General features: G+C 40.9%; 2 protein-coding genes across 2 annotated transcripts; one reads left to right on the forward strand and one right to left on the reverse strand.

Moving 5' to 3' along the window:
• Positions 1-2,196: 2,196 nt before the first annotated feature.
• On the reverse strand, positions 2,197-5,433 carry klhl38a (kelch-like family member 38a). Its single transcript, XM_029514752.1, has 4 exons — positions 5,364-5,433; positions 2,943-4,293; positions 2,712-2,817; positions 2,197-2,486 (listed from the first exon to the last, which is right to left on the reverse strand). The coding sequence occupies exons 2-4, from the start codon at positions 4,290-4,292 to the stop codon at positions 2,197-2,199; spliced, it is 1,746 nt and encodes a 581-aa protein (XP_029370612.1). The 5' UTR covers position 4,293; positions 5,364-5,433.
• A 2,857-nt stretch (positions 5,434-8,290) lies between these two features.
• On the forward strand, positions 8,291-27,479 carry fam91a1 (family with sequence similarity 91 member A1). The gene is made up of 24 exons (XM_029514627.1): positions 8,291-8,362; positions 9,379-9,463; positions 9,937-10,088; positions 11,437-11,494; positions 12,817-12,884; positions 13,207-13,320; positions 13,853-13,943; positions 14,538-14,600; positions 14,892-14,998; positions 15,125-15,163; positions 16,837-16,949; positions 17,490-17,599; positions 17,957-18,069; positions 18,160-18,246; positions 18,417-18,546; positions 20,336-20,484; positions 21,090-21,224; positions 22,240-22,353; positions 22,472-22,544; positions 23,187-23,333; positions 23,809-23,910; positions 24,105-24,228; positions 24,363-24,432; positions 24,966-27,479. The coding sequence occupies exons 1-24, from the start codon at positions 8,291-8,293 to the stop codon at positions 25,149-25,151; spliced, it is 2,502 nt and encodes an 833-aa protein (XP_029370487.1). The 3' UTR covers positions 25,152-27,479.
• Positions 27,480-27,963: the final 484 nt, after the last annotated feature.

A 27,963-nucleotide genomic window follows, 5' to 3' on the forward strand; every position in this document is an offset into this window, starting at 1 on the left:
GAAAATAACCAGCCAGGGAACGGCCCCTCTGAGGGGTGACCCTCACACACTGGTTTCTATGGAACGATGACAAGCAAACACACAGTCAATACAAACTCTGGATAGGCCGTGTCTTTAGCAGCAGCCCAATAAAAAGTTTCGTAGGATGTCCTTCGCTGCTGCTCTGTCTAACTGATAAGAATATGACATCTGACATCTCCGCTGATGACAAGCAATCTAGATGCTGTTCAGATTTGTAAGTTTTAAGTTTTATTTTTTTCTTCTTTTTGTCTTTATAATAATTTAGGTCATGTTGTGGGGGAGTCGTGAGTGACCAGGCGAACAAGGAAGGAAGAAATTTAGCCCAATGTCACTCACAGCTGTAATCTAAAGATAGCAAGTTTAACTTCCTACAATTATTCTGAAAATCACTTCATCAAATTCTCCCTAACTCTGGTGCAGTATTGTTATGGAAGTTGCACTGTAACTAATGATGTACGGAGAGAAAATGTGTTGCCAGTGAACATTTCTTTCTCAACAATGCTCAACAATGTTCAACGATGTATGACAGGAACACGACTCGGGCAGACTGGCATGGACCAAAACAACTAAACACAAGCACAGAAACGGAACACAACCACATGTTCTTGTATGTAAAGGGATTCAAATGAAACAAAAACTAGCAAATCAAAAGACCAGATTTGCGTTGTTGTGACACCACATACTGTAAAAGAAAAAACAAACCACATGTCACGCAAAGTCCACAATTCAAAGTATGTACATGTGCAACAAGCAATGTAAGTCATATAAATAATAATAGTAAATAACTCTGTAAGTAACAGCAGCACGTTAGACGTCATGCAGCTGATCAGTGATGTAGTGTTGAACAGAGAGACTCACTACAGGAATCTATGATCGGTGAAGGTGATAACAGAGTTGCCGTGGCAACCATCACACAAAGGTCTGGTTGAGTTCAGAAATGAATGTCTGCTCCATAAAGGTCAGGAAGGTCAGCTGATGAAGACAATTGTGACCACTGTAATGGTTAGACATGTCTCACCCGGTCTCGCTGTTTGGATCAGTGAACGTTCTCGTGAGGAGCCACCTACAGGTTACATGTGTGTCAACGTGAGTCCAGTGTGAGCTGACAACCTCCCCGAAACCGCCATCAGTCATAGCTGTGTTTAGCAGGTCACTGCATCCCCACCAGGCACTCAAATTCAAAGGCAGCATTGTCACAAATCATCACATCAACACAGCTGCCTGTGAATCTCCTTTCTATGTCAAACAATTGCACATGATGAAATTTAAGGTTCCTCACTGCTGAAGAAAGCACAAATCATTTAAGTTAACTGTGCTTTGTCTAACTATAGACCTTTTATTTTAGTTCCAGCACTGTATATTTCAAACAAAACATTCAGAACCAGGCTTCACAGAACGTTGTTTGTGGAGATAATCCTCAATGGATGGATGAAACCAGTGAAACTGGAATAATGCTGGCCCAGATAACGTATTTTCAGTAAAACGGTTTTTCATGGCAACACTTCCAGGAAACCAGGATAGACTACCGAGTCGCACCCTGGGAGTTTATCCGTGTGCTGTCACAACTGTTCTCCTCATCAAGGGCACTCTGTTTGAAGCCTTTGGGTCACAGAGGAATGTATTTTCTATTCAGCGCAAATTTATTGTATGATCTGTCGCCTTCAGCTTTCTAAACCAGACAGAGCTGCTGGCTTTAACACAGACATATGCGTAATTCCCTTTTGCCTTTAATTGCCACAGAGAAGTCATCTCCACCTGCCAGGCGGAGTGATAGGCTGTGTACGAATGTCGGAGAAATTAAAACATTAACACTTTCAGCGAACATCAAACAAGCGCAGCCGCCTGCGGAAAGAGCTCTTTGGATGACGTAAGTGTCTGAACAGCTGCTTGTTTTGCAAGTGTGACTGCCTCGTCTCATCTCCAGGCTTCTCAGCTCAGTCCCACCTCAGGTGCCTTACACATGACACCTCCTTGTGTCAGCCGAGCTCTCCTTTGATTCACGTCTAAGTCAGCCTGGTTTAACATGCCACTATGTTGTGGCAGAGGCTGCACTGCGTGAGGGAATGCAGTCAGTTTGAAATGGTTTCCCATTTGTGCAGTTAGAGGCCAATAAATCATGGCAAAGGGACGTAGAGCACGCAGCTAAGCATTCGCCAAGAGTGACGGGGTGGTTGATCATGGAGGGTTGGGTCTGTTGGAAATGCAGACTAGGGGCAGAGAGCCATGGTCAAATAGCTTGTACGGCAAAGAGCCTTTGGAGGTCCAAACATCTGTCTTTGGGTCGTAACACTCGAAGCAGTCCGAGTCCTCAATGACATCGTGGCTGTTGAGGATGCGTCCGCCAGTTACGTAGAGCTTGTTGTTGATCACTGTGGCACTGTGATGCATCCTTCGCTCCGTCAGATTCTCACATTTTACAAACTTGTTGGCCTTGGTGTCATAGGCTATCATTCGCCTGGTGTACCCTGGAGAGATACATTCCTTATTATACCACGCATTCTTCACTCAAAATTATGGCTTTATATCTTTAACAAGGGAGCACAAAGCTTAGGGCATAGGGGTCAAATATCAACAGACACACTATCACATAGTTGCCTATTGTTAGGATTTGTGTTACTGTAAAAGTAACACTGAATATTTTTCTCAGATGAATCTTTGTGGTCACCCGGCACACCAAGAACTGAACTCACCTCCTATGATGTAGATTTTGTCCTCTATGACGGCAGCAGGGGCACAAACATTTTTCACCGTCCTGGTCTCTAACCTCGACCACAAGTTACGAGAGATGTGATAGACCTGTTAACAAGTAATCAACAGTCACTGAGTGCATGTGTGTTTTTGTAGCATGCAATGAAATCTGGTCACTGTTGTATTGGCACTTAAGTGTAGATCTTTGGGCCCTTAAAAAAAAAAACATCTACCTGAATTAGCCTGACAGGATTCTGCATGGCATCCTCTCCTCCAAAAACATAGATCCTCTGATCACTGGCTGCAACAGCTGGATGCAGCACGGCTGTGGGCATCGGTGCCATGGCCTCCCATTGGTTAAACACACTGTTATACCTCTCTACTGACTGTGAGATCCGCTTGTCTACTCCAATACCCCCTAACACAAAAATAAAGTGCAGATAGGACACACTCTGGTGGGCGTAGCGCGGCGCCAACATGGGCTCAGCAGTCCTCCACTGGTTGGTTTTAAGGGAGAGTGTGTAAACTGTGGCACTGACCGAACTGTCACCTGATGCCATGCAGAGACTCAGCCCGCCGAGCACATAGAGGATGCTGTGAATACACACATATGCAGCTTTGTAGAGCCGCAGAGGGAGCTTGGCCAACCACTGCCAACGATGAGTTCTTTCATCATACAGTAAGGCTTCTCGGGACGTTTGTTCGTTGTTCTTGCGTCCTCCAACCACCACCAGCGTTTCTCTGCAGGTGTAACGTCGTGGTGTGGTCCAAAGTGGCTTCAGCTCATGACTGCATTTTGCACTGACTGTAAGCATGAGGCGACGCACTGACTCGATTATTTCAGTACAGAGAGTGGAAGACTGCACCAGAGGGTCATTGGCAATGAACTGGAAGAGGTAAGTCGGGTGGATGTAGCGCAGACGAACTCTCTTGAAGAGATCGTGGATGGCACCACGTCGTGAGAAGGGGTCATGGTGGATCCATGCCAGGAGGGTCTCAAACACTTGCTCCTCCTCAGCACAAAGTCGGTCGTCCTCTAAGTAGCACATGAGCTCAGGAAGGGACAGCTCACAGAAGTCCTCGGTAGCGGCCACATCAGAGAAAAACCTCACAGCCATCTCCTTTGCTCTCTCACGCAAACTCTCACAGTGAAGGATGTCAGAGAGGCGGATCATGCTCAGACAGTTTTCTGGACTCAGCTGCTCCTGGAGGAACAATGAGCAGGCCTCAAAGAGACGTCCATAGTGAAGCATGGATGCAGCCTGCATGAGTGGGAGCACAAGGTCCATTGTGATAGTGATGCAGCCTGTGTACACGTAGTCCACAATCCCACTGATGACATTTGAAGAGATTCCTTTCAGATTCACACGGGCCTGACTGCTCTCCAGAAAGTTGCTGCAGAACATGGCACGAAAGTACGGGCTGCTGGACACCAGCACGTTCCTGTGACAGGGGATCTCCTGGTGCTCCGTGCAGAGCAGGACATCCGTGAGGATGCGTTCCTGCCGGAGGACGTTGAGCTGGGCGAGCAGGTGAGAGGAAAGTTCAGAGTCTTTGAAAGAGAAAACTTCTTGTAAGGCCATTCTATTAAAAACAGAAAGAGAACGTAAGGTGATGATACTGGTTAGCACAGTGACCCTTTGTCTTGAACTTCAACTTTTTATCTAAGTTTTCCTCTTTGTCCTCAAACTCAAAGTCCTGTGATGGCAGAGCCATTTGCTTATAAGCCTGCACTTAAACCCTGTAGTGCAGCTGTCCTTAATGAGAATTACTGAGTCACAGATTTCTATTTTAAACTGCTTCTAAACTATCTTGATGCATCCATGTAGCATTATGCCATATCTCCATAATGAAGCCGCCTATTACTGACAGCACTATTAGAGCTGTTTCAACGCACCATCTGTGTTTTGTCTTTCCAAAACTTTGACCTTCTCATGTTGGGCTTTTCTCTCCTTTCTCTCTTGTTTCTGTTTCTATTTTCTATCTGTTATATTAATTAAAAGAAAAGAAAAAGCCAAATATATCATTCAGCCTGTCTTTCTCCATTTGATGGGTTGGTGATGGCCTGCTGTTAAAAGAGCAGGAATTTCATTGGGCTATTAGCAACTCTAAGTCTTCTAAGCACTCCCACGACAGCTACTGATTTACTACCACTTACCGGTCCCACATGTCTGATATATTTGGACCTCTAATCATTATTGCATGCTATGAAATGCTAATGAATGTGAGTTACATTTTCCATAATCAGTGTTTCTGAATGACTTTGGATACAAAATGTAATCATCATGAATATTATCATACATCATTTATATATAATTCAACAAATTTTACTCCTTTTTTGGTGGCAGATTGTTCTCCATTAAATTTTGTGAAAGCTGCCACAATGATATGCACCTTAATACAAAAACTGATTGACAAATATATAATTTAAATTCAGCATTTAATAGAATTAACATGGAACAGTCATGAAAAAGACTCAATTTAGTCATCTTATAGTGGAAGAAATAAAAAAAAAAAAAAAAAAAATACTGCCATTTCGCAGTGAAAGTTAAACGGAGTTGAAGCATTACATAATAAAATCAGCTTATGAGTTGGAGTCCTACTGAGCATGCTATCAGTTCATCGGCAGCATCTGCGGCTGGTTGACTCCTTACCTCCTGTCCTCAGAAAATCAGTAACTTCCAAAATATCTTGTCAGCCCGAACTGAAAAAAATTCAGATCTGACCAGAAAGGAGCCAGATCATAGTCCAGAGAGAAGGCACGGACAAACAGCAGGACTCTCCAGTTAGGCGCTGGTGAGCTTGCCATGAGGCCACTGTGTACATTCCTGCAGCTAAGAATAGTATGCTGGGCCACTGTGACTCCAGCTAGGCCTCTCATGTGACACAGAGCTGTTTGGTACCCGGTTGCCGGCTTAACAGCTCTGCAAGGGTCCAGTGGAGAGAGCGTTTACAACGGCCAGAGGAGGGAGAATCATCACTGAGCCAGCCGCCGAGCCATATCAATCAAAATGCTCCAGAGCTGCTAACTCTTTTCCATCTTCCTGTGCTGTTTAGGACCTCCCCTCCTGCGCCTCCTCCCTAATGTGTGAAACCCAGGATGAAAGTAAATATAGAGCAGTGCTGATGGGCCGGCATGATCAGGAGAAACAGCTGTAAGATCTAGGAACAGTTTATCTCAAGGTGTGGTGGCGTTTTTTGGAGTTGGTACATGAGTCTGCAAGACACCTGTATGAGGTGTCAGTTACTCAGCTGCAATGAGCGGGTCACCTTGGGATATGGATCAAAGGGTGGGTTGGTATCCAGTGGACAACACAAAACTAGTTTAGATTCTATCGTAACCCCGTGAGAACACCAAGGGTTTCATCTATTCTGAGATTAGTGGTAGTCTGTCTTGGGAACAGGGTTAGGGTTCGATTTAAGACCTTGGTGATTACTTTTAAGCGTCCTAATGGCCAGGCTGTTGGCCACTGGCACTCAGCTTCCAGAGCTCTTTGATCTGAAAATTCATCATCAACTAGAAGTTGACAGAGCCTCAGCCATTGCTGCTCATACATTATGGAACCAGTTGCCACTCTATTTTTAAATCTGGACTAAAGACCCATTTTCATTCGCTGGCCTTTTTAGCCGACTGACCTTTCAGTCCATTGTTACGATGGTCATTTTTCTGTATTTACTCCTTGTTGTTGCCTTGTTTTTGCTGGCATTTTTATGTTTATATATGCAGTAGACTTAATATGCATTCCTTGTGTTTTGCTTATTTGATAATTTCTTTAACTTTTATTAATTTTATTTATTCAATGTCCTTTGTACAGAACTTTGGTCAACTCAAACTGTGTTTACCTGGAAAAATCATTGATATTATACAGATATTTAACATGGTGAGGTTAGCTGTATTTGGCTGATAAAATATGTTTGTTTTTTGCTTTTTTTGTTTTTATTTGTCAAATAATAGATACATTCAACTTGTCAGGCCACCAAAAATTAAACAGTCAGATTAACCTGGGCCTCTGATGAGGAGTTGCAAAGCAGACATCATGTAATTGGAAAAGGTCATTACCCTTTATGTCTTAATTGTTGCTTCCGCTCATATTTTCCTTTTTTTTCAGATGTAGTTTCTTGCCCTTCCTTTACTTGCAGATGCTGAAGAGATGAATTATTGTCATGTTTGTTTAGTGGCAACTGGAGTTACATCTGCGCAGATTGAATGACATCGCTACAAGAAACTGAGCTGTCAGCAACTCAGACATCATGACATGTGAGCACAAACAGCTTTGGTGGACTTTGAAATTGTGAAATCCTACACCCTGTTATTAGTTACCAAGTGACAGCTTCATATTCAGAGCTTGTAGTGTGTACTGAGACTCCTGAAGGAATAAAGCTGAAAATCTGACACAGACCAGTTTCCTGAAAGATACAGGTTGAGGCGCAGAGTAGAGATGATATTCCAATGTTACTTCACTTTACTGTCAAAAAAATCTTCATTTTCTGATTTACCTGCAGCTGAATAATAATAGCTTGGGGGACTATTTACTACTGAGCTGAGAACTAAAAGTTAATAGACTGAGATCAGATTTACACTTTCTCTACACATTTTTTATGGGCAATGTAGAGAGGTAAATGAAAATGTTGACATATTCTGGTTTGTATAAGTTTTGATGTTTCATTACATGTATGTGTTTTTGTGTGTTTGTTCCTTTTATGTTTTGAATAATATTCTGCAAGTAAAGAAGTCAAATTTAACTTGATACCTGACCTTGGTTTAAAGTTAATATCATTATACATTATATAACATTCATTTATTAATGTTTGAACATTTGTTTGAACGTAGCTAAAGTTTACACGTAATGTTGTAAAGTTTTGTTTTATCTAAATGACCTTATTGATTTCAGGGTCAAGTGGTTTAAACTCAGAAAATCTCAGGCAGGTATTATTCCAACACTGTCTCTAATTAATTATTATTTTAATTCTTCAATAGCTTTTTAATTGCACAGTGCTAAAAACGTTCATTGTCATTATCTGAAGCCCAAATTTACATGTTTAAACTGCTTTGTTTGTTGTCTAATCAAAGACCAGTAACATCCAGTGTATTTTATTTTCAAAAACTACGATAATTTTAAGAAAATGAAAATGCAGTGTTGTATAATAGGGGTGAGTTTGGCCCCTCGGGCCTCCGCAAAATTTAATCCGTCCATGATCCAGCAGGCTGTACGTGCTGCTGTGTGACAGTAACAATAATAACAATAACAATAACACTTCGATCGGGTTTGATGACCGATCACCTCCATCGTCTGTCGCGGGCTCCATTCACATCCACCGTCACGCGTCTGCAGGAAGTGACGACTGCGGCCACGAGCGTGACGGACGACTCGTTCGAAAATACAACAAGGAAGTGACCGTTTATTGTGAAGCCAAATAATCTCTGGAGAAAACGTCCTCCTCGGACCGTGGAGTGGCTCGGCTCGGCTCGGCTCGGCTCGGCTGTCGGGTATCGGGTGGGTAAGGTCACCGTGGACTCGCCCCGGAGCCCGTTTGAGTTCGTCTCGAGGGATTCTGCTTTTAGCCAGCTAGCTAGCTAGCGATGAACACGGACGTTGAATTTCACATCAGGCAGAATTATCCGTGGAGCAAGCTGCCGGCCAACGTCAAACAGGTACCGGTACCACCGTCTGCTCAGGCTGGGGGGGATGCGGGAGAGGGGACCGGGTGGTGTGTGTGTTGGGGGGGGAAGTTAACCTGTCAATGTCACACGGGCGGCTGTCAGCAGCGCGCCGTCCGCTCGCTCCTCTGCAGGGGTTTGTGTGCACCGCCGGAGCCATGACCGACCATCAGTGACCAGCCCCGGCTCCTCCGCACCCTGATCACATGACACCCAAGTTCAGCCAAGTCACATTTCAGTTATTACGTGGTCCAGTGGCACAAAGGTGCTCCGTGTAAATGTGGACAATGGCTGGGACCCTGTAAGAAGAGGACCCCCCCACAACAACAACAACAACAACATTAATGGGAGAAGTCTGAGGAGAAACAACAGAAGAGGCATCTTTTCATCCAGGATTGACAGACACGTAATAGATGCAGTGTAGTTTTACAGAATTGGGAGTCATAGATCTTAAACATTAATGCTTGTTTGATAAGTTACTTGGACATCTGGCAGGGTCTACAAGTAGTCCGCCTGGATCCCTCATCCTGCATAAACATTGTCCCATCACGCAAATCCTCGTACAGCAGCTATGTGCTGTTTTAGCTGCCTGCATCCCAGGGCATCCTCACCAAAGATGGATTACTAAACAGAAGAACTGGGGAAACTTTCATACTTTCCTGTGTCATGGATTGGTTCTGCCAAGATCGAGTACAAATTTGGTGATAACTCACTGTGGTGCTAACTAATAGTAAAAAAATAACCTGAATAACAACACAGAATTTAATATAGCTAAGGCATCCTACAGCTGAAACATGATTTTGTGTGTACATCTCAAGCATTGAACTGAAGTGTAACATCAGATTATCTAAGGGGCCGCGATATATTCTTGCAGAGAAAATCAGTTTACATTGCACACACATTGGAATGGAAGGGGGCTAAAAGAAGTCTAGTATCTTATTTATTTTTTTTATCCCAGCGGGTTAATCCAGTAGTGGTCCTTACCTCTGTTCTATGTTTTTTTCCTGCAGAGTTTGGGGAACTCTCAGCGAGAGTATGAGAAGCATGTGCTGCTGTACAGTATTCGCAACCAACTGCGATTCCGCAGTAACCTAGGTAAGAAAGTTTAACCATCACACTGGTCTGTCGCTAGAGATGCATGTTTTACTGTATGACATGTCATGATTAGGTGTGTCTTGCTGCTCTCGACATAAGAGTAAATTTCTGGACTGGCCAAATCCCAGTTACCATCTTAACGGTTATATTTATCTGAAATGAAGGAATTCAAATAGAACAGTCCTGTGATAACATCCTCCACCAGGTTTGGTAGGATACATCTAATTGTTTACTTTGTATAAGTTTATGTTTCTTCAAAGATTGAGAAAGTGACTATATAAGCTGTTAAGCAAAAAGTACATTACACTTGATCTAATCAGTTGTGTTATTCCCATCTTGACCTTCAGGAGCTTTTTTCCAGATCAATATTCCTTTTTTTTTTTTTACCTGGATTGATATGGTATACATTGTGAATTAGTGTTACTGTATGAGTGAATCTTCACCCCTGGTGTGTGTGTGTGTTTGACAACCAGTGCGCCATGTGAGGAAGGATGAGCGCAAGTATTATGAAGAGCTCCTGAAATATAGCAGGGACCACCTGATGCTGTATCCATACCACCTGTCTGACATCATGGTCAAAGGGCTGCGAGTCACTCCATTTTCCTATTACATAGGAATCATGGAGGTAAGGCATTCAATGCAAAATGGAACTTGCAAGACTTGTGTTTGATGTGATTAAACAACAGCACTTTTTTTTTTATCATAATCTCACTAAGCAGGCTCCCTTACAGCTGAGCATTTGTCTTTGTGCGCACAGTATGTGAAATATTGTTTGTGACTCTTGCTTCTTATTTTGAAACCCAAGGTAATGACACACGGGATCTGAGCTGTGACAGCTCTGTACTGCCATGTGTAGTCTTTCTTACACCAGCAATGGCAATATATCATATCATATGAGGATCCTCACTAGGTCTATTAAAAGGTTAATGTATCATTAGGATGTGTGTGGGGAAAAAGGCTGCGTGTTATTGGCTTGCATGAGTGAGCAGCACACTTGAAATCAGATTTTATTGAATGTCAAAAAGGAGGAAATGTACCCAGAGACAGTTCATTTATTCATGAGATATGTCAAGTTATTTTAATAAATATTCTGCTGTTTTAGAAGCTCATGGGGTTTAGTATATTTGTGTAAAGCCTTTTTTTCTCATAGAGATAGTTTTGGCATCACTCAGGCACTAGGTGTCAGTCAGTTCCTGGTGACTGTGCCTCATGTAGCAACTCAGGGAGACACAGAAGACTGATCTGAGGACCAACTCGCCCAGAGAAAATCTGTGTTGTTTCTTCTGCAGTCAGTTTGGGCTTTGCCTGTACGACAGCTTACTCTCACTTGATAAAGCACAGTCTGTTGTTTAAGGAGGTCACATTCAGGCCCACAGAGAGTCAGTCAGTCAATGACTTTGACCAGCTGTGCTCTCCTTTACGTTTGAATTTCTCCATTTCATTGTAATCTAATTTCTTAGATTACAGTTAATGAGCCCATGTGTTCACATGGGGAGTGCTGCTTTTGCGAAGGAATTTGTACACAATTACCTCATAATTATGTTTGTGTGGGCATATTGTGTGTTTGCAAATGCTATCTGCCATGTTTGATTTTTCCACATTAATATGCTTCCCATTTCATCAGAACAAATGTGATTAATGTGTTCTTTCTTATGACTTCACTTGCAAACAGTAATACAAATGAACTATTTCATTTTTAGCTCAGTTGAAAAGGCTTCAGACACTTTTCTATGCATGCTAAACTAAACTTTACTGAGCTTTAACTGTGGCCACTAAATTGCTGAAGGCTATGTCATATTCTGATAATCCGTTTCAAGTACTTAATAAAAACGGGGAGTGGAAATTAGCATGGCTGTCCTGATCTGCTAATCCTGTTATTAATCAGAGGTAGGAGACATAGAAAGGGGAAAGGGAAATGAGTTTAATTTTTCTTTTACCTGTCTCCTCTCTTCTCTCTTATTTTGTACCTCCAGGATATTATGAACAGTGAGAAGAGTTACGACTCCTTGCCCAACTTCACTGCTGCTGACTGTGAGTTCTCTCCCAGTTTCCCTCCTCGCTCCCACATTGTTGAAACAACATCACTGGGGTTCTGTGTCTGTCCTCCTACACCTCCTCTCTCTCTGTCTCTGGTTGGTTTTTGCCACCTTTCCCAGTTCTTGTTTTTTTTTTTTAAATGCTGTCCTGGTCTAAATGGTGGTAGAACAATCACTGTGAAAACCTGCTTTCTGAAAACTGAGGGACAGGTTATGTGAGGGCCACCTAATATTTAAATGTAAACGTTATAAATAATATTTTCTAAAAGAAAGAAAATAATATTTTTAAATACTGTGAATGGGTTCAATATTTAAGTCAGAAAAAAATGAAATATATGTTACCTTTCAAGAAATTGTAATTTACACCCTGTTACAAATCCTATTTTATAGTTAATCAAAATGCCTCCTGAAAAAGGAAGCTGTTGGTACTCTGGTGTGTTACTGCATCATGGAGGGGCCACATTCCTCAGAAACCGATGCAGAACCCAATTATGATTTCTACAGAGCTAAAAGTCGAGGGGTAGTCATAATGTTCTTTGACTTTTTGCTCTCAAGTGAAACAAGCTTTGGCTTTAGCCTGTGAGTGACTGAGTCCTGGCAGGACAGGACCTTCATGCTGTGGAGACAGAAGGCTGCCAGCAGGCTGTCGGAGCCGTGCTTGGAGGGGCCTCTGTCCTTTAATCTCCCCGGAGGAGCTTTGGAAGTGTGTCATGCAGAAGTGGGTGGATGGAGAGACAGTGAAAGTGTGTGTGAGATAGCGTTACGTGGGTGGATGTTTGTGTGTTGTGTCTGCGTCTTGGTGAAACAGCAGGATCTGCATGTTAGGAGGCTGAAATGTGAACCTCCCTTACTGGTCCCTGCTTGCATTGGCAGCTGTCCCAGCACATTTTGCTCTGCCCCCTTCAGGTCTGTGCAGCACGGGCAAGAGGAGGTGACTTGGTGGCACTTGGAGACAAATTTACGTACATCTGCACTATACCTTTGCTATATGGTCCAACACTACGTCAGATTCATAATTTACATGTTAAATTGAGATCCCTTGTGTGTTTGTTGGTTTGTGGATTAGCAGTGCTTGGTGTGTGTGTATCTGTGTCTTAATGTGTCACCCTAAAACTTTGCTTCTTGTTGTATTTCTTTCACATTTTTTTTTCCTGTAGCTTCAAAGGCCGTAAATGAAAAATGCCAGAGACTTTTGTAGGTGCACTGCTGCCAGATTTATTTTCTGTAGGGTTAATGTGCAGCGATTACAATTTCATACCCTGTTACTGAGGGATGATTGAGTTTTATTGATTTACTCATTTCTATGTTGCCTCACAGGTCTGCGGTTGCTTGGCATCGGGAGAAACCAGTACATTGATCTGATGAACCAGTGTAGATCCTCCAAGGTAAGACATGTAAAATAACTTGATAATTTATTTAGAAACAAACCTAACAAATAAATGTTAAGGAGTTCATGACTTCATGAAATCTGAATTGTCCGTCACATTATGGATACTGTTCTTTTTGCGCCTTTAGCATGAAACACGCATAGTTGTATTGAATGTTAAAGCAGCAGCTGCACTGCAATGTTGAATATAAAAACACATCCTTATAGATATAGATGCGATTGCTGTAATATTAAGGAACCTCAAACCAAGACAAGATAAAAATACTTGATAATAAGTTCACTTTGGTGACATAGGCTTTAACACCTGATGGCCTTGTCAGAAATTCTTCCGTAGGAAATCAGCACGGGACCTGCTACCAGCCAAACCAGTGGAGATCTCTGTAGAGCCATGGTGGGTTGCACAGACGGGATACATCACTGAGGATGATATCAGGGTGAGAGAAGAATTTTGATTCATTTCTAGTTTCAATTTGATTTGACAATGGCCAAAAGAAACTTAATAAAATATTTTATTTTGGAGTGATAGCAGCTTGGATCTGGTGATACCATACTCATATCATATCCCATCATATGTTTTGTTTCAACTGGATTTATCCAAATTGACCTTTTTCATTAGCTCAATGGCAAAACAACTATACTTTTGATCTTGCTCCCTTTCCAGGACATTCTCATGAAAATCTTGGCACCCCCCACTTTACAACTGCTTAATTCATGATCCACCACAATAAACATGGAGTACTTATTCAACCAAAAATACATTTCAGCCAAGTTTTTAACAGTTTCTCTGCATTCCACAAGATAAAAAGGCAACGCTGCAAAACAGACTACACGGTTATCACATGCAAATATATTCATTCCTCCCAGCACCTGCACTACCTCACTGGTGGTGGTTTTTGTCATCCATGGAAACAAAGCCACTTGTGCAGATGTATTCTAATGTCACCACTTTCTTTTGTGTCATCACAGATCTGTTCTTCAGCAGAGAAGAAAGCCATTGATAAGATGATAGATGCTGGTCCTCAGCTGGCTGGATCAATGGAGTACAATGTCGTGTTAAGTGAGTATCTGTGACATGTAGGTATAACTTGCTTCACAGTTTTTGTGAACTTGAATTTTGATCTCTCGCAGTTTGATATTATTATTCTAACAGCTGTGACAGTGAACCAGGATGAACACTGAGAACCTCAAACTGATGCAATTAAATAGAAATCAGCCATCATTCATTTTATTATTTATACAGATCATGTCAAAATGTCTCGGTGAAAAGGGTCTGTTGACTAGATTTGCTTTGAAGACAACAATTTATTGTAAAAACATAAAAATAATTTTCTTCAGATCAAAGTCCTGTGGTGTCTACTTCCATCCACTAAAATGGCATCATTACTTAAGGATATTAAGAATTTAATTTGACAGTGATGAGCCTCTGCCACTAGAGTGCTACTGATTGAGTGGGAATAAATACAGTTAAACGCCGGAGATACCGAGTACCTGTTTAGATTAGATTTTCATTTTTCCCATGGCTCTTAAATGTTTAATTTCAACTTCAATTTATCAAAATATATTCATTTTTCACAAGACCAGAAATGTTGATGTAAAGAAGCACAATTATGCTTACAGAGTGTGTCAGTGTATTGATGTTTTTTTATTGCAGGCTTATACAACCGGGGCTTTATTTACTTGGATGTTCCTATATCTGATGACAGCTGTATCTCAGGTACATATGTGGTTTGGGTGTGGGTGTGTGTTTTAACTCTGGGTAATTATGTGTTATTATGTCCCTAAATAATTACCTAAACTAAACACACTGTTTACTTAAATGACAACTGTGGGAATGTAAATGAGCCTTATGTTTCAGGGAATTGAACTGCAATAACTATTTGTAACATTACAGTCACATACAGTTTTTCAAAAAGAAAGTATAGAAAATACATCCAAATGAGAATTAAAACCAAAAAACCCTGTGGAAATTTTTGCATGGCTGTTCACCACTGTTTGTGCTCTTCAGTGCCCCCACTGGAAGGCTTTGTCATGAACCGTGTCCAGGGAGATTACTTTGAAACGCTTCTTTACAAAATCTTTGTGTCTATTGATGAGCAGACAAACGTAGCGGAGGTAGGCTTTAGAAATGTGATTCATTTTACTCATCTGCTGTGTTATGATTGTAATGTGTGTTTATGGATCAGCTTTCCAACCTACATCCTTTGTTCTTTCTTTTCTTACTCCCTTGGTGACCCTCAGCTGGCAAATGTATTGGAGATTGACTTGGATTTAGTGAAGGTGGGTGTCACTGCAGAATGTAAGTCTTTTGTAATGTGCCGACAAAGTACCGTCTTTCACAACTGGATGGCAAAAACTTTAGATATGAGAAATTTGACCCCTGTTTTCAAAATTGACACTAGCAAAATGAGGGGTCATTTTCTGTTCCATCTGTGGACTTTGGAGAGACTTTTCAATTGTCTGTGCTGTCTGTGCTTCAATCCATACAGTGTGGCAATGTGCTGTGTTGTAGAAACTGTAAATCGGTGAGAGATGCAGGGATTCAGTGTAGCCCAGCAAATGGATATTTCTGCCTGATATGGCAGCTTTACAGTAAATAAATAGTCACAGACCAGAGAGGTATAGTGTGACACTTGTGCAGCGCACACACACTTGGTCCTTCATGCCCTATGTCTACCAAAGTGCTGAGCAGCACTGCTGCAGTTGAATTGATGCTCAGGTTTGGCCCAGTTTTCCCCAGTTTCCTATTCACTTTCTATCAGACAAAGAGCCAAACTCCCTGTCAGTGTTATGACCTCTGGTGCGAAGAGCTTAACTCCCCTGTCCCTTTTCCTCATCTCATTCCACCTGCTGAAAGGCAGCACTTCAGAGAAGTGGTTGGAGGCAGCCATGGCAGTTATTCTCCAGGAGAAACCCTGTAACGTGAGAGATGATTGAGATGTCTGAGAGGTCTGCTTTGTGCAGAACTTTTCCCATTGTGACTTTAAGCTTAACTTTCTCATTTAATGACAACCTCATGGGCTGAGTGACATTTTCTTCACTGTGCTTCTTTTGATATGATAAGAGGATAGCTAAGCGTTGACTTCAGCTTGCACCTCTGGGGCGTCAAGGTTTAGAAAGTAATCAACTCTACCCTACTTCAGTGAGGTAGTCTATTCAGACTGAATTAAAGATTTAACAGCAGGGCAAGTTGACATTTGTATGTGTTCAGAAAATAATGGAAATCCCTGCTAACTCTAAAGTGGAAAGTACATAGCAGCAGTCTTCTTCAGTCTTTTTTAAACAGTCACGGGAAAGAATGATGGTTTTTATTGTAGATGTCGTGGCTCATCAAGAAAGCCTCACCTCAAAGATTATTCTTGTCATTTTTTTAATTACTTTTAGTGTCTGATTACTCAAGATTGATGTCAGCAGAATTAGACATGCCATCAAAGCGGTAGCATTTTTGGGACACTGGTAAAACCTTCATGATGTGTCTGAAGTAGCTGCGCCTTTTCTGAAAAGAGTGATTTATTTTTTTTATTTTGGTTTTGTTTTTTATACTTGATAGTAGATTTTAGTCTGTGTTTAAGTGGCTATTTATTGCAGTGGGAAATGTTCAGTCACTAAATATTCACCAAGAAATACTTTTTCAACTTTTTCAAACAAAGAAGGATACCCCTACGTAAAAACAAATTGGTTTTACTACTATCTCCTCTGAATGCCAACTTTCACCATTTTCAGTCAATGTTACACCATCCATCATACAGTGAGAGATAAATGCTGTTTTTACAGAGACAGTCTTGAGACATTTCACCCTCAAAAATCCTGCAACTGACTTTTGGTTCTTTGTTCCCTTACCATTCCCTTAACTCAAACAAATATGGAAATCTCACAGGTTGGTGATTTATGACAGTGAATGAGTATCTGAGGATTTAAATGACAAAGTCAAATATTTTGCTTTGCTTTCTTAGAATGCAGTGTCCATGTACTGTCGCCTTGGCTTTGCTGTAAAGAAAGGTCAGGTGATCAGCTCAGACCAGCTCCACCCAACCTGGAAGAACGCTCCATCTGTCAACAGACTCAAGTATGTGCATCCATCCACAAAATTTTTATATGAAAGAAAAGCTAACATTTATTTGATAATAATTACAATGATAAAAGAAACAAGACTAAAAACTGAGAATATGGCCAGGCTTCATTTCAGACAACTTGCGTTCTACCTGTCAGTCACTATCAGCCCTTTATCTGTTTCTCTTTTGTTCTCTGTGCTCACACAGTAGTTAGCTTGTAAGTTAGTAACAGAATATTATATAGTCAGTTTTAAATTAACCAAACTCAGTCCCTTTAAATAGACAAACAGATAAGAGACAATGTTGAATGTCCTTGACCATCCACTTCTTTGTTTGTATTGGTCCTTTAAATCCTTAAATTTTTCATTCTTTCTCAATATTTTCTTAAACCACCTTTGTGGATAGGAGCTGATTATTTGAATGCACAGAGCCCAAATCTGACCCCTGAAATTTACAAAATAAAAATGTGTGTAAAATAAATGATAAAAGTGCTGTGTCTGGAGTACTTGAGTAGTGGCATCATTACCATTTCTGTGGTCTGCCCTCTGTGTTAGGAGCACCATGGACCCTCAGAAGATGCTGTTATCTTGGGAGCAGGGCAGTCCCGTCATGGAAGGAGGCTCCTCTGCTACTGACACCGACACCACCAGTCTAGAAGACCAAGGTCTGACCCAACACACACATGCATTGATTTAGTAAAATTATTCAGGAATGTATGCAAAACTACACACATAGTGTTGATTGCACACAAAGCACTTTTTTAATGTTAGTTTGAAGCAGCAGTGCTAATTAATCCCTCAGAAAGTTTGGTCAGGTGAGCTTTTATTGTTTGGTTTCTCGAAATAACACATTGGATATAATGAAAGTGTCCCATTTATCAACCAGTTTAGCTTGTTGATGATCAATGAAATTGAATCCATTTTAGAAAGAGACATAATTGTGTGCAGATAGAATTGTGCAATTACATACATTATTCCTACTGCATGTGGTTATTGCTTTTGTTATATGTCCTTTTTTGTAGCTGACACAGCCAGTGTTAGCAGCCTGAGTATACCAGCTGCACCCACAAAGAGGATTGCCTTCCTTTTTGACTCCACCCTCACAGCCTTCCTCATGATGGGCAATCTTTCCCCGGTTAGTGAATGGGTGTGAACTTGAACAAACACACACAAGGTTTACGACAGACAGATTTCCTTTGATTTTGTGTCTGTGTCTTTGTCCCAGAACCTGAAGAGTCATGCAGTGACCATGTTTGAAGTGGGTAAACTGTCTGATGAGACTCTGGACAGCTTTCTGGCTGAGTTGGAAAAGGTGAGACCATCAGTTATTTAAAAAAAAAAAAAAAAGTTTTGTGATTTGTCATTTTCTCTTGTGAAGCCTTTGTTGGGACCCTCTCTGACTAACTTCTATTTTTAAAGATTAACACAAATTATAGCCTGATGTGTACATACGAATACTGATAAATTCTTCGCCGGTTTCAGGTGGAGAGTACAGCAGAAGGCGAGGCCCAGCGTTACTTTGACCATGCTCTGACCCTGAAAAACACAATTCTCTTCTTGCGTTACAACAAAGAACTCACTCAGGACCAGGGTCCTGATATACCAAATATAGGTACTGTTCTTCTGTTTATATATAACTGTATGCAAGACACAGATGTCACATCTAAATACACATGGAAAATGGGCAGCTTGCCGAGAAGATTTGGTTTGGTTTTTATCCAGCTACCTTTCCTGGTTTTGGTTCTCACTTCCTTTCTAGCTCTAACAGCAGGTGTGAAAAATAGAAACTCATATATTTTAGTCTACTTCCTGCACATGACATGTTTCTCCATCTGTGCTCGCTGGAGTTGTATTTCAGGTGACATAAACTGTTAAAAAGGAAAGTGGAAAAAAAGAAGTGCAGTCAGTTAACATTGTCAACAGTCAGACTGAAATTTAATGTGAGAGTTTCTTGGTGTGAATGTGTGAATGAGGTTGGATATAGACAAACAGATGCACATGAGCACACAGACTGAAGCTGCTATTAATGTACCTGTAAGATCTGTTTGATTCAAAGGAAGTGTGTTTTGTTTTTGCTTTTTTTTTTTGTAGACTTGTGTATATCCCTGTGGGAGTGCTAAAAACAATGTGAAATTCAAGTTAAAAGCAAAACCAGTAACTCTTGAACACTTTTTTACTAGTTTTTTGTTTTTTGACTCTACTATTTGAACAATATTCTGAACTGGCTGCAGCAAGCAACTTCTTTAAATGATTCCTATTCAACCCAATGGACCAGTTTTGCAGTCTCAGAAAATCTATAACTGATGAAATATTTAGGTTGTGCATAAGTCTGGAATATCAAAGGGCGAGTGTGAAACTATATCTTTGTTTTCTCACTGATGAACTCACTTGAATATGAATTTGAGTCTATAGCTGTATTGTTCTACTCATGTCCCTAGAGGGAGCAGCGTAGACCAAGTACTCCGATGACAGCAAAGCAAATCTCTCTGAGTTTTTCTGTAACTCCCATTGTGCCACCAGATGCTGTTTATTTGTTTGGCTTGGCTGCATGCTTCTGCTCTGATTGTCTTAGCTTAGTGCTCCTCAGCTGCTGCTGCAGGCTTCTGCCGAGGACAGAGTGCAGTGAGCCTGCTGCCTGAAGCTAAACTGAACCTCTAATGATACAAAAAGTCTAGTGGCGATTGCTCATTTAGGAAGTGAGGAGAATTTCTCTTGCCAACAAAAATAAATGTAGTACATCCTGTTTAAAGCAGACTTTTTTTGCTGCAGCTCTTCACCACTATAATCAAAAGGAAAACTAATAGATTTAATTAATTATAGCTTTGGATACACCATGGTGGTAAATTGCTGTATAAAAATTCACCCTTATATTAGTAAATTTGAAGCGGCAGTGTTATCACACAAACGGTCTTTTGTTGGGGACTGTTTCTCTTCACACTGCAAAAAATACAAACATCTGAACCTTTGTGGCTTCATTTGACACTAGACTTGGGCTATAATTTATCTTTCAATTAGCACTATCAGTAGTTCACAGACACCTCTTTGTTATTATTATTTATATCTACTGTAAGATGCATGAAGAGGGTATACAATTCAAAATGCCAAGTTGGGTCTTGTGACTTCTTCATAATTTAACTTGCAGAGGAAATAAAGATAGGATCTATCTTGTGTGTGATCTGCTGCTACTGCTCTTCAGCTGTGTCACTCTCTGACACATCCACAATCCTCTGCTCTTTCTCATTTAAGGGAATGAAACAATAAGTTGAAGGAATAATTAAATATTTTCTTATTCACTTGCTTTCCTGAGGGTTAGACGAGAGCCGTTGTACCACTCATAAACTACATCAACAGCACCACCCTATATTGAAGTTGTGACTGTCTCTGGCTTTACCCCTGACTAGGATTCCCCTTGGACATGTTGCGCTGTGAGAGCCTGCTGGGTCTGGACCAGGCCACCTGCAGCCGCGTCCTAAACAAGAATTACAAGCTGCTGGTCTCCATGGCGCCACTCAGCAACGAGATCAGACCCATCAGCAGCTGCACGCCTCAGGTATCAAGAGGCGTGCTAGAAATATTGGATGAAGTGTGTGTGTGTGTGTTAGGATCTGAGAGTGCTCTGTGTGTTTGTGTTTTAGTCACCAGTTAATGCGCTTATGCTTGTGTGTTTTGTGGGGTTGTGTTTGCCCTCTTGCTGTGTGTTCACACTTGTGTGGCCTGAATGATTTGTGGCTGTGTGTGTGTGTGTGTGTATACACTGTGAGTGCTCAGCCTGCTGTTGCCCCAACAACAAGACTATACAAAGAGAGAGAGGAGAGGGAGAAAGGAGCCGAGGCTCGTAAGTAATTCCTCTGCCTGGCCGCACTCCAGATTTCTAGCTGAGCTGAAAGCGGTACGAGGAAAGGAGTTAAACTCTTGTCCCATTCATGCTGCTGTTTATTCTTACACTACTGGAACCCAGTGAAGTAGAATTCAGTGAATTTCTTCATTGTTCTGCTCATATCTCTAATAGCAGCTTAAATTTCTACATCTCAGACAGAAGAACATCATTAGAACAATCATTCCTCTTTGTCAAAGTGAGAAATGTTCATCTGAGGATGTGTACATTGCCCCTGTTTACTTGTTTGTGAGTATATGTATATGTGTTTTTCCCTGAAGCACATTGGCCCGGCCATCCCTGAGGTGAGCTCCATCTGGTTCAAGCTGTACCTGTATCATGTGACTGGCCAAGGCCCGCCATCTCTGCTGCTCTCCAAAGGTTCCAGGCTCCGCAAACTGCCGCACATTTTCCAGGTGTGTTTAAACTACTCATTTATCAGAAGGGGTAGGTATGTCGCAGTGGATGGCAAAATTAATAAATGCATTTTGATGCAGGTGTAAGGAAAAGAAATGCCTTTGAACTTAGTTAAGAAAATCCACACTTGATTACAGTAGTACTCTAGATCAAAGATGTATGCAGGTAATTTTGCATTCATCTTCTGCCCTTTAAAATTTTGACCTTGCTGTTTCAGTTGGATAAGGAGATAATCAGAGCACTGGTGGTAAAATTCAAAGCCAGCCTTTGTCCTAGTCAACCTTAATTTTTCATCAAGTCACCGGGTTCATCAGTCACACCACACGATGTGCTGCACAGGGTCTTGGAATTGCATTAACTATTCTGGGAATGTCAGGAAACAAAAGCAGTTTTGATGTAGTGAATGCCGAGGGGAAGACCAGTAATGTCATGCAAATGGGTCATTTCATGGAAAAATAGCAGCATGCCTTCCTCTACATGTTCAAATGACAGACTGTCCTCAAACTGAACCTAACGCTGTGACAAACCAGACCTCTTACCCCTTCAGAACACAAGACGTATATTAAAACAAGAAGACATAAATTATACCTTAACTTAATGGAAAAGTCTCAATCAGACAGAGCCATAGTAAAGTCATGGCAGGTAAAATTAGTGCCTGAGTGGAGCTTTAATTATTTTAATCAGTTAATTCTTGCCATTGTGGGAGGTTGACATTGGAGGATTTGATTGGAGAAGTGAGGTTTCTGCTGCTTCATTCTTCATTTCTTGCATCCCTAAATGAAATCATTTTCAGTAAAAGTAATGGAAAGTTTTTGCAGTTAACTTTATCACCTTAATAGAACTAGGACATTCTGAAAGATGTCTGTGCATGTTTACTTCTCCTTCTTTGGTATTTAGATTTTTTTAATTATTATTATTATTATTTTTTTGTCTTAAAGAGATGCTTCCATGATGGTTTCACTCATTAGCAGCTGTGGAAGAATTAATTGTTTATCTGTTTTTTACTCAATTCAGGTCTACGACAGGTTGCTGATCACATCCTGGGGTCATGACCCCGGAGTTGTCCCTACGTCTAACGTGCTAACCATGCTCAATGATGCCCTCACACACTCTGCTGTTCTCATCCAGGTGATTTTTCTATGAGGTGCTTTGGGTTATCATGAGGTGGTTTTTGTTTATTTAAAAAAAAAAAAACTAACTAACTCTGTCTGTATTAACATAAACTGTATGTGTGTGTAACGCTCAGGGTCATGGCATGCATGGACATGGAGAGACTGTTCACATCCCATTTCCCTTTGATGAGGAGGACCTGAAGGGAGGTAAGAAAATAGTTGGCATGAAGCTGTGACCTAATACATATTTTGATGAAATGCCAGCCCAAAGAAAACCGCTTCAGTTTAATACTTTAACCAAACCATGTTTCTTTTTGAAGCATGAACATTGTGGATTTCCTGCCTGTTAAGCATTTATAAGCAAGATATAAAGTAAAATGTTTACAAAACACCATGGCATAAGTTTAAGCACTTATCAGGTTTTGACTTTATCAAGTGATAATTGGTATAGCTTAAAATGCTTTCATCATTCCATACAATAATTAACAGTCAACTCAATCATCAATTGATGGTCCCATATCGGTTTCAACAGCATTATATAGAGACAATATAACAACAATATAACAATTATTTCCTATATTGTTATAGAAAATAATAAATGGGAGATAGAGCACTAGAAATACGTTTTGGATATACAGTAGAATTCAGTAATTACTTGATAAAATTGTATTCTGCCATATTACATTCTTACTGCCATGATGTATCTAAATGATTAATACAACCTCAGTTAAGCCTACTGGTGTTCATCATTGTGAGTGCATTGGAGTTCAAGGTTACACTTAAAGAATCACTTAAAGAGTCCTTATTTTTGTCATCTCTTCCTTTCTCTGTCTCTTTCTTCCTGTGCAGAGTTCTCCTGCTCTAATATGTGTGTTCACAAAGCGCTGAAAAAACTTAAGGAACACGTGGACATGGAGCACCAGTGTGGCTACATAACCATGCTCAACTCCAACAACAGGCACCGTCGCAGGCCCAGCGACAGTGCTGAGTGCAGAGGTGAGCAAGCGAAAGCTAACACTTTTTTTCTGTTTGTGCACAGTTGTGTCTGTGAGCACTGAACAGAGAAGATATATAGTTGAATTAGGAATAATGTCCTTCGGTACCGATTGTGCAAATTAGATAGAGATTGCTCAGAGTCCACTTTAATTATGGTGTTTGTCTGCATAATTGTGTCCCTTATTGTGATAGCCTTTGATAATGGACGTGGATCGAACTCTTAGCCTTTACTTGGATTCACTGGTTCAATGTGGATGACATAAGTGTTCAGAGTTATGTTTAAGATTGAAATTTATGCACATTACAGTACACAGATTATGCTAACAGTCAAACAAATATTTATTCAGCAAATGTTCAGTCTTTATTGAAATGTTTTAACTAAAGGTCAGTGAAGTTGTAATCTAGCTGCAGCCATCTTCCTGAAACAACATTTCAGTGTCTTAATGTTGATGCGGGTTTGTTGCTTTTCTTCAAGGAGATACCCATCTAGGTGGAGGCCTTGACACCAATGGCAGCACCGAGTCCTTTGAGCTTGTGACAGAAGAAAGCAACGGGGAAGGCAAAGGAAAGACAGACAGTACGTCTAATTGTTTGGTTTTTGTATTTGTTATTCATTCTAATATTTTAGAATATCGAGTAACTTGAACACATGTTTGAGGATGGGAAGAGATGGTGGAGACAGGGGAGAGCAAAGAGTAACTTGTGACAAAGGTCTCATGATATTTTCAAAATGAATATCCCTCTTTTCTCTTGTCAATCCTTTTCTTTCAGCCCTTTCATCCGAAGATGAATGGGTCCCTCTTGAACTGTGCTTTGGCATGCCTCTCTTCAGCTCTGAGCTTAACCGCAAAGTGTGTCGAAAGATTGCCTCGCACAAGCTCTGCAGCAACGAAAGGTGGGGGGAAAAAACTAAAACTAAACGAAAAATACATCCAGCATCCTCACAAACTTATCTTTTGTTTAAAACGTGAAACATGTAAAGAAAATTGTTGTAGTGGTGCTAGACTTCAGGCTTCGTTGTTCTTTCAGCCTTCAAGAACTACTGCACTCAAGCCGAAAGCTGTCACTGAAGGTGTTGAGCTTTGTTCAGTCATTCCAGGTAAAAACACGCTGCCGTCTCAGGCTGTGACTGAGAAATCCTCACAAAAGACAGAACTTTGTCCAGGAAAAATATCAGGAAGAATGTTAGATGTAAGAATGCATCAAGATTATTGGTTGATTAATTAATTAATAAATGCATTAAGTAGAATTGTTTTCATTTGGTTTTAGGCAAAAATAATGTTGAGTCCAGCGGCCATATTATTTTACCTTTAGTTTTTGCGCCTATTGGTTCATAACGTAGGTCTCTTAATAACTTTGTCAAACACCACAAAATGTGGTTTAACATTGTGATTTAACTGCTAAGTGAAATTATTAATATCTCAAACAGAATGCGGCGGGTACTGTGGATGACAATCCTAAAATAATAAAAAGAAATACTTTCATTAAAGACAAACAAAAGAAATATATGTTATGGATGCAACAGTAGCATGAGGGTTGTTATTTTAATCCTGTAGAAACGTATCCCTGTGCCACATATAATCCCCTCTCCCGCCTGCCTGCTGGCCTCTGACCTTTGCCCTGTGTTGGTAGGATGGCAGCCAGCCGCCTGACCTGGACAGCGGTGTGTCAAACCCTCTCAGTCAGCCTCCGGCGGAGTCTGGTGTCCCCCTGCCCGCCCTCAACCTCCTGTTCAAGGACGGACAGCTGAAGGAGTGGAGCGGGCGGGCCCCTCCTGCTTTGGACATGTCAGCCCTGCAGAAGGACCAACCCACATAAACCAACCACCCCACTCCCCCACCCCACCCCCAACCAGCCCTGTCACCCTGAAACCTGCAGATTTGATCATGAGGGGAAATCGTATCCTTGAAAGGACCACAATCTCTTGCAGTTTCACAGGCCACCGAGGAAACTGTTAATGGAGGTTCAACCCCACATCTTCATATCTGATCACATGGAAAGACTTAATCATTTACACTTCCTTGTTCATCAGTATCCAATCATGGGAAAATTAGTCCCGGCAGCACTTTGCCATTTACCTACTGTATGAGGAATCCTCCTCGCAGACACTAGTTTGAACCCCGCCTTTCTCCTGGGTGTTTTCCTCTGCCATTCCATATCCGTAGCAAAGCAGTGTTATCTGTTGGAGTGGTGCTATTATCACACTATATAAAAGTGATGCAGGTTAACCTGAACAATTATATTACTGGAATCCGAGTGTTGTTTTCCTCTTCTCTCCACAGCCCTCCCTCCTCCCACATTTCAATTGGCGGATGTTTTGTGTGATCTTTGAGAGCGGAGTGAAAGTGGTTAATATAATATCCATGTTCTGAAAATCACCCACAAAACAAAAGAGAAAGTTGTAAACAGACTTCTTCAGGAACCAAATAACAATATGCATATTCTAGTCAAGTTATTTGGACTTACCGGACAAATGAGAGTTTGTCTAAATATAGACTTCTTTGCTGCGTCCCTGTGTTGTCTCATGAAGTGATCTGATGCATGATACTGCTGCACTTGTACCATAAAAAATACTTTCCTCTTGTGATCAATATTGGGCATTTTTATTTGCACTGTACAGGATTTCACCAAACCTGTGGATGAAGTAGTGTCATTTAATTTTTTTATTTTTATTTTTTTAAATGTTGGATTCCTTGTAGTGCGCACGACTTTGGACCCAACGTTCATCATCTGGAAGTATTTCCTCTTGGAAACTTTGACAAATTAACCAGGTATCAAAAACTGCCTTTTTTTTTTTGTTTCATTTTTTTACTCATAACATTCTTTCTCAACGAAGGAGAAGACCAAAGACCATTTTTCTCTGGAACATAGTATTTTTCACTTCTGTTTTACAGTTTTTCCTTTAATTTTCTTGCCTTATTGTTGTTGGCCAATCAGAACCTACTGCTGGGTGTTGGATTGAATCAGCTGATTTGAGTTACTGTTTTTCAGTTGTTGCATTTCATTTGTTATTTTTTAGATTGCTATGATTTTCAAATGATTTATGTGAATGTAGTGAAACGACTTATTGTACATAACAAATCAGAAACATTGGGTCACAAACTAGCAACTGTCACACCGCCTCAAGAGAGCATCAAGATTAAGCAGTATAACTGGACCTAATGGGAACAGCCAGGCTGTGTGTTTGACTTAGGCCTGTTGCTCCTGTTGCCTGCCAATAACTCTCTGGATCAACTCCAGTTAGTGTGCGGCGCGGCACACTCTTGTCCATCACGCCACACTCTCTAGGGGATACTGTTTACGCCATGTTTTCAAAAATGCAGTTTGTATTTGAGAGAGGAGGAGGCAAGTTTGCCGTGAAGGCTGTCTCAGACTCGAGGGATAGAAATGTTAATGCTTTGCCCAAATTCTCAGAGATGTAATGGCCCAAAAAGTGTCTGAAGTCTGTTGTGAATTTTCAGTTTGGTTCCACGAATAGAGTACTTAATATTACACTTAGAACAGTAATCCATTTAATTGTTTATTTTTATTTTTTATTTTTTTTTGGAGGGGGGGGGTTGTTGTTGGTTTATGTAGTTTTGAACCACTTGTGGTTGTTGTTTCTAATAACGTGATGCTCAAATAGGAAAAAAAAAAGACTCAACATGGGGTCCCATTGAAGCATGATGGCTGTGTAGAAACTGTGTGTGTGTGTGTTGTGTATGCGTGCGTATTGTACACCTGACTCTTGGTGTGTTTTTATACACACCTTGCTTTCACAATAAGAGTTCTATCCCAATCCTGCTGGTCTGTTATCTGGTTGTAGTAATTTGGTCATCCCAGATATCCCCATGCTCTCCCAGGTATACATCTGCCACAGTGTTTAAATAAATGCTAGTTTTATATGTCAGTCTATATTTTAGGAAATCTTAGTTGTAGCTTGTTTAATGGGACTGTGAATATCATTGATTGAGTTCATGATGATGCTCTTGAAATTTAAATGGGTAAAAAAAAGAGAAAGTGACATTCCTTCAACTTCTACTTTCCTCTTCCATTCTAGCTCCATGTCCGATATGCTCAAAGTACATGTTATGGTTACAAATAAATATGTAAAAAGTACATGAAAATATAAATAAATATATAAGAAGTACAAAGCCTTTTTCCTCTCAGAAATTGCCTCCCAGTGTTTTTTTTTTTTTTTTTTTTAATCTATGCTTTGAGCTTTGTATCATTGATTCAGTCCCTACTGGCTCTGAATTGTTGCCAATCACATTACATGATATTAGACCACTAGATGTTTTCCGAGCCAGGTGGAACAGATGGTGTGCAAGACGCAGTGGCCCGGACGCTCTGTCCATCTGCCTCAAGTATACGTTTGTTCACCAGTCCCTGTTGATGTGAATGGATGCTGATCTGGATAGCTACGGGTGTGAAACCTTTGAAAAGATACAAAAAGCTGGCATTTCTGCACGTGGTGGGTTGTGCCCCCCACCCAACTGCTGCAGTCCTGCCTAATTGACTATGTCTCCCAGATTCCCCTGCTTCAGTAATTTCCCAGCACCACAAATGACCCTTTGTCACCAGGAGGCACCAGGGGCATAAACTGGGTCACACCACCTGAGTATAAGAAACTCTTAAGAAATGTTTGAAT

This window comes from Echeneis naucrates, chromosome 11 (assembly GCF_900963305.1).
Source record: "Echeneis naucrates chromosome 11, fEcheNa1.1, whole genome shotgun sequence".
Taxonomy (NCBI): domain Eukaryota; kingdom Metazoa; phylum Chordata; class Actinopteri; order Carangiformes; family Echeneidae; genus Echeneis; species Echeneis naucrates.